General features: G+C 37.2%; 1 protein-coding gene across 1 annotated transcript; it reads right to left on the reverse strand.

Moving 5' to 3' along the window:
• Positions 1–1,113: 1,113 nt before the first annotated feature.
• Tigd4 (tigger transposable element derived 4) lies at positions 1,114–3,292 on the reverse strand. The gene has a single exon (XM_013029740.1). It carries the CDS (start codon positions 2,770–2,772, stop codon positions 1,234–1,236), a length of 1,539 nt encoding a protein of 512 aa, XP_012885194.1. The 5' UTR covers positions 2,773–3,292; the 3' UTR covers positions 1,114–1,233.
• Between the last annotated feature and the right edge of the window lie 4,517 nt (positions 3,293–7,809).

Genomic DNA, 7,809 nt, shown 5'->3' on the forward strand with positions numbered 1-7,809 from the left:
TCTCAAAAGTAGAGCAAATCAACAGTGACAAATAAAAATAGCTTCTATGAATATTTACTTCCAAATGTGTTATCTGCTGGCAGATTAATAATTCATAATAAAAATAATCTGAATGCTTTGCATTTTTACGAAGTATTTTTCATAGGGTACCTAAAATAGGTGTAAATTAAACTAGCATACTACCTTATACTGAATGATAGAAAAGTCTGACATTGTTATAATTTTTAAAACTCTTTTGGATAGAAATGAATTTCACACAGTCTCTTAAAGGATACAGTATATAAAACATTCTCAAACAATTTTAATCCAAATATTAAACTTAGGAGAAAAAATTTAACTATCAAAATATGCTAAAAGGACATTTTGTTTTTCCTGCAAAAAATCAAGATTAGAATTAAATATCATAAATTTAAAGGTTGAGCTGTTACAATTAAATATTTAAGCACCATATAGTTTCTTTTATAGTAACTACATTTGATTCTTCACATTTACATTTTAAGATTAATCCTATGAAAATAGATATGAGTTTAATAAATATTCTACTGAAGTATTTTTCTATTAGACACATGCAAATACATATGTTTATTTAGAAGGACCCATTTCTTCTGGTAATCAATGACACAAAACTTGATAAGGTCATAGTTTTACATTTGATCTTATATGCATGAAACTTGAAATTAATAACACATATACTTTCAATCATCTTGGTGCATAGATAGGTCAAATTCATTTTTAATGTTTTATATCATTTTATAAGGAAGATTAACTATAAGAAAAATAACTTAAAATGACTTGGGTACTTAGAAGTTTAGTTAGAATAATATGGTATATGTATAACCTTATAAAAATAAGTATTTAAACTATTGATTTTGTTTCTTAGCCTAAGAAGATAAAATATTCTAGAACATGATCTAAACAAAAAAAAACACTAAGAAAATATCACCAATTCCATGTGTATAACTCAGACAGCTGAAGAGTTGTTAAATATACATACTGTTTTTAAGTACAAAACTTCTGAAATATATTTTCTACTCCCTGAAATCTTGCTCAGTAGAATTTTACATTTTTACTGACTTTATCATTATTTATCATTTATTTACTTAGCTAGTCAGATCAAAGGCTTTGGTGATCAAGCCAAATTTAAAAAAATTTCTATTTAAGTGGTAATTTTCTTTGCATACCATATATAATAAAATACATCAAGAAGTTATTCTTCAGATGTATGATACATAATTATTTCAATGATAAAGAGTTAATAAAATTTTCAAGGTCTGCTAAAGAGTCATGAAGCCCATCATTCATATCTTGACTCCTAAGAAATTTTTTAAGAGTGTCTAAAGCAGTAACTGCTTCAGTTTTTGATGGTATAGGGGATTCCGTTTCTAGAGACCCCCCATCTTCCTCTTCATCAGAAGTATAAAATCCAGTCTCATCAGATTTACTGTCTTTGGTCCATTCCAAGTCCTCGCTTGGTGCTGCTTCACAAGTCTCCAGATCGTCATCCAGGGCAGCATACTCCTCTATAGACAAACCCTCGGGAAATTCCACCCCTGCCCCTAGAGCATGGGCCACCAAGTCAATACCAGTATCGCTCTCTGCACTTGTTGAGTCGTTTTCTCCCTTCAGAGACTTGAATCCTGCTTCTTCATAGCTTTTAACAATTGTCTCTGGGGTTACAGCCCTCCAACAGAGATGCAGTGTGTCAACTGCATCGAGTAGTGAAAATGTAAATTCTTTGCTACCTTCAACAGAGCTTAAAAATTTCTTGATGAGACAGTGTCGATATTTGATTTTAAGACTTTTAATAACACCTTGTTTCATTGCTACAAACTTGGAAGATAAACAGGATGGAAAGAATGCTAGCTCAATGGACTTTAGGTTCTTTACCTCTGGATGTGCAGGAAAAGAGTCAACAAAAATCACCACTCTTCGTTGCTGAGCTTGAAACTTCTCATCAAGCTTCTGCATCCACTGTTCAAAGATGTCTGGGGTCATCCATGCCATTCTGTTAGCTTCATAATACACAGGCAATGACTTTAGACCTTTGAAGCAATGTGGACTTCTGTTTTTCCCAATGATAAGCAAAGGAAGTTTCTCTGAGCCATCCATGTTTGTACCAACCACCAGAGTTATTCTGTCTTTGTACAGTTTTCCAACTGAGCAAGTTTCTCCTTTAAATGCAAATGTATTTGTAGGTAACATACGATAAAGGAGTCCAGTCTCTTTGATATTAAAAACATTTTTAGGATGATAATCATTTAAATAGTAAGGTAGAATATTTTGGTACCAGACAGATGATGGGTCTACTGCTATGCCTGTGGCTTCTACAGGTTGTGCTCTGAATACTAAACCATACCTGGATTTAAAACGGTCCAGCCAACCATTACTGCATTTAAAATCATTATGTCCCAGTTTCTGGGCAAAATCATTAGCTTTCAGACGCAACATTGGACCATTAACTGGTACATTTAGACACTGAGCAATTCGATACCATCTCATTAATGCCTCTTCTAGGTCCGTATAAAAAGCAGTTCTCAGTCTTTTCCTCTTTGGATCAAATCTCAGCGATTCAAAGGCTTCTAGAACTTTATCTTTGTTTTTCATAATAGAAGACAGTGAATTTTTCTTTATTCCATATTCAGCTGCAATCTCGGCTTTTTTCTTGCCACTTTCCACTGCGTTTATGATGTCAATCTTTTCCTCAATGGACAGACTTTTCTTTTTCTTCACCGTTACAGGGAGAGTTGAGGCATCCACAGGCGCTTCTGCCATCTCAGCCAGAGGGGATACAGATTTCTCCTCTTACTTCACAGTATCAGTTTCTTTGATTTGTTTTACAGCATGACACAGTGTGCTGCTTTCTATCTATTTCATATATTAGATACCGGCAGGTGTCTAGTTAAGTCTTATTTCTCAGGAAATGTGTGACTAAATATCCTTTTTCAAAGGACCCGAAGAAGGAAAATGTTAGATCCAACTAGAATGGCTGAAAAGAGAAACTTATGTCCTAGGATCTTGGGTAGCCCAGTTTATAGTTTACTCAGAGTTCCAAAAGTCAAGCTAAAATAGAAATCTCATTATGTCAAACCTGTCCAGTCCTGCCGATATATTTTTGGAGCTGAAATCCTTTAAGATGATCATTTTATCCATGTGCACTTTTATTAATTCTCCACCAAAGGCTTCAAAGAACAAAACATCTGAAAATTGTCATGTGAATGTTACTCATTAATTTCCAAGTCTCTTCAAGGATAGAGAAGAAAATGATAGCTTGCTTCTACAATTTGCTAGTGCATCTTCTCTGTCTTTTGGGAGGGGGAAGCAGAAATTTAAGCAGTAGGTCAATTGAATATAAAAAGATTATTTAAGTCAATTATTATGCTCTAAACAAGAAAAAGAATGGGAAGATGTTTTTGGAAAATATAACTGAAGTTTTCAGGAGAAACTTACCTTTCAGAAGCACCTCTCTGTAGAATGCTCTGTAGATCTACACTGTGCATTTGAATTTTTGTTTCTTTGAATCCTTGGGAATATATACTTCTGAAATAAATCAGACAAATTTAATCTGCATTGAAAATGTGGACTTACCAAAATTAAAGAACTAAAAATGATGTTGGATATATTCTTAGGGGCTATTTCTTTTACATGAGATCATAGACTGTACCCTCTGACTTTTCTAAAAGAAATAACATAGTCAGACGATAGTCACGAGGCTCAACTTTTAATAGCATGTAGGGACAGTGTCCCTTTATAGGAGTCTGGAAGAAATGCTGAACTAAAAAAAAATTCAAATCAAGCAATTGATAATTCTGTTTAAAAAAATATAAGCCTCTTTCTACATAAAAGCTTAAAAATCAAGTAACTTTTTTGGGGGGGAGGGGTCTGGTCATGGGGCCTGAACTCTGGGCCTGGGCGCTGTCCCTCAGCTCTTCAGCTCAAGGCTAGTGCTCTACCACTTGAGCCACAGCGCCACTTCCGGCTTTTTTCTTTTTGCTTATGTGGTGCTGAGGAATTGAACCCAGGGCCTCAGTCATGCAAGACAAGCGCTCCACCACTGAGCCACCTTCCCAGCCCCCCAAACCCAGTAACTTTTACATCAGTGTAACACATTAGTTGAATGTACATGGGCCAGAAATACCTGAGACAATGCATGGCAATAAACTTTTTTAGTAAGAGGATTAGTGAAATAAAAAAAGACTAAGCAGGAAGACGAGGGATGGTTGTGATCTTACCTTCTCAGAACCTCTACTACCTTACAGAATGACATGGATTTGGAAAATAACAGATCTGAATTGAGAGGAGACTCTGCCATTTAGCACTCAATGTAATCCTACTTTATTTTCTTACCATTGAGATAAGAGAGGGTTACTCTCACATCACTTCACAGGGTGATTTCACATTCAATGAGATCCAGTGACTGAGAATAAGGCACTTAGCATAGTATTTAACAAATATATGGTTATGGCCCCCTCCTTCTTATTGTCATTTCAAGTCTTTTCAGTCTTTCCAGAATCTACAATCCAGGGATTTCATGAAATTCCATACATATATGGAAGCAAGAATCCCATATTAAACATATGCTAGAAGCAGGGCACAGAAGCCCAGGAGTACTCTGAGAATACTCACAGGGAGGGCCCCAGATGGGCTTCCTTCCACCTTCCTAGTATCTATCATCTCTGGTCTACTGCAGCCAAGATAGCAGATGTGTGCCAGGAAAAAAAAATTGTATAACTTTTTATCTAGCAAGTCTAGATCCTCGGATTTTACTCTCAAAGGAATACTTATAGATGTAAAAATAATTTCTCAAAGTATGTGAATTTTCTGTTGCTATGTAACAAATTATCATATGTTTAGTACCTTAAAACAATAACCATTTATTACCGCATACCCTTCTATAGGTCAGAAGTAAGGTACACTCAACTGGGATTGCTGTTTAGGGTCTCATAAAGCAGAAACTGTGACATCACTCAGAGGCTAAGGTCTTATCTGAGGGCTGCAGGAAGAATTTGCTTCCAATCCCATTGAGGTTGTTCACATAATTCACTTCCTTGCTGTGAGACTGAGGTCCCTGTGGTTTTCTTGGCTGTTGCCAGGGGCCACTCTCAGAGTTCCTTGGGCCCACTATCAGGTCCTTTTCTGTAGCCCTCTTCATTTTACCACAGAAAATATTCCTCCTGTTGAATCTCTTCTGCACTTTGAATCTCTCTGATTTCCTCTACTGTCATTGGCAGAAGAAAGCTGCTTTTAAAGGGCTCGTGTGATTAGGTCAGGCCCATCCAGATTATCTCTCCTTTGAGAAACTCAGTCACCAGATTAGTAACTTCAGTTTTACCTGAAAAATCCCATTGCATGTATAATCATAGGAATGTAATCACAGGAATGTTTTCTCATTGTATCCCCAAGGGAGGGAAAATATAAGAAATCATTGTAGAATTCTGCATGCCACACAAGAATATGATTACAGGGCTGGGAAGGTGGCTCAGTGAGAGTGCCTGCCTTGCTCATGCATGAGGCCCTGGGTTCGATTCCTCAGCACCACATAAGCAAAAAAGAAAAAACCAGAAGTGGTGCTGTGGCTCAAGTGGTAGAGCGCTAGCCTTGAGCTGAAGAGCTGAGGGACAGCGCCCAGGCCCAGAGTTCAGGCCCCACGACCAGACCTAAAAAAAGAAAAACAGAAAAAAAAGAATATGATTATAGACAAAACTAGAAACAACCTATATGTTCAATAAAAGGATTAGTTAAGAAAATTAGGGAATATTTCTGTGTTGAAATGCTACTGAGCCACTGAAGAACAACTTTAATGGTATGAAAAAGATCTGATAAATACAAAATATGAAAGTAGAGACAGCAGATACTGAAAATCATAAGAGAGAGGACACACTGAAAATAGTCCTTCAGTGCTCAGTGTCGGCAAACATTAGGTTCCCAATAATTATTGGCTAAATAAAGGAAAACATACACATAAAGAAAAATAGATACTGGCCAAAAATGTTCAGCATTCCCTCTAGGTAATTGAACTATAAATAAATTCAGTACTTTTCTCTTTATATCTTAAAAAAACCACTCATTTTATTTTTCCAATTCTAATGCCCTATTTGTGCCAAGTTATTTTTTAAAAATCTCAGTATTAGAGTCATAAAGTTGGCATTGTTCCCACTCAGAGTATCCAGGGGTAATAAGTTACTCATTTTTAATCAGTAGTTCACAGTTCTCTGCAAGACAATCAACCACTTTCCAAAGTGAAGGAAGCATTTATTCTCTGTCTTCCACAAATAGATAGCTACCATGCCCACTTAATCCTGTCTGCAACATTACTGTAAATAGCACCAGTTGCTGGAATTTGCCTATGTGCAGCATATAAACTTATTTCACTAACAAGCAGTTTCTAGGTGCTATAAGACAATAAAATGAGTCCCTAGTTCAGCACCTCAAAAAGGATCATGGGAAACAAATATGTAAATATGCAATGACAGGAGCTGGGGTTCAAAGTCAAGGGCTGTGGGAAGAATGAGTCCATATGAGAAGTAGAACCTGAACTCAACTGTAAAGGATGGATAAGGACATAAAAGGTAAAGAGAGAGAAAACTTTTCTACTGGAAAAAGAGGGAAAAAATGCAGGAGGGAAAGTGTAGGGCAATATAAAAAGCATAGTAAGTAGGTCCATGTAACTAAAGTTTTCTGTGTTGATGTCCATATTACTTGGCTAAATGAGAACTTTTTTTTTTTTTTTGGTTATTCATGGGGCTTAGGCACTATCCCTGAGCTCTTCAGCTCAAGGCAAGCACTCTACTGCTTGAGCCACAGCACCACTTCCAGTTTTCTAGTGGTTTATCAAAGAGTCTCATGGACTTTTCCTGCCTGGGCTGGCTTTGAACCTCAATTCTCAAATCTCAGCCTCCTGAGTAGCTAGGATTACAGGAGTGAGCCACTGGCACCCAGCTAAAGGAGCACTTTTTTTCTGAGTATTGGTTTAGTTTTCTATAAACTGCATTATATACACCAGAAAAACAGACTGAGGTCAGACTTTGTTAAACCCTGAATGCCAGAATAAAGAATTAAAATTCATCAGTATGTCACAAATGCCATTTAAAGGTTTTGATGGGAAGGATGACAAGATCACATCAGTTTTCCAGTTACCATACCACATGCTTAAAAGAGAACACACCTGCTTTTAGAAAGAAATGCTACATAAGAGCCATAATGTCACTTAATTAATCACATATACAGGTATAATCTACTCATAACTGAATAAAGTTGTACATGTACTTGTTATAAAACTGCCTCAAAATGTTAAGAAGTTTGCTGGGCGTTGGTGGCTCATGACTATAATCCTAGCTGCTCAGGAGGCTGAGATCTGAGGATCATGATTCAAAGCTAGCTCAGGAAAGTCCTGAAAACTTTTATCTCCATTAACAAGCCAAAAGCCAGAAGTAGAGTTGTGGCTCAAGTGGAAAAGCACTAGCCTCAAGCAAAATAGCTCAAAGACAACACCTAGGCCCTGAGTTCAAGCTCTAGACCCCCTCCCTCACACAAACCATGAGTTAAGAAATCCTTGCCATGGGCTGGGAAGGTGGCTCAGTGGTAGAGTGCTTGCCTTGCATGCATGAGGCCTGGGTTCGATTCCTCAGCACCACATAAGCAGAAAACCCGGAAGTGGCGCTGTGGCTCAAGTGGTAGAGGGCTAACCTTGAGCTGAAGAGCTGAGGGACAGTGCCCAGGCCCAGAGTTCAAGCCCACAACCGACCAAAAGAAAAGAAATCCTTGCCAGAAATGAGTGGATCATACCTATTATCCTAGCAACTCAGGAGGCTG

Source organism: Dipodomys ordii, unplaced genomic scaffold, assembly GCF_000151885.1.
Source record: "Dipodomys ordii isolate 6190 unplaced genomic scaffold, Dord_2.0 Scaffold122, whole genome shotgun sequence".
NCBI lineage: Eukaryota > Metazoa > Chordata > Mammalia > Rodentia > Heteromyidae > Dipodomys > Dipodomys ordii.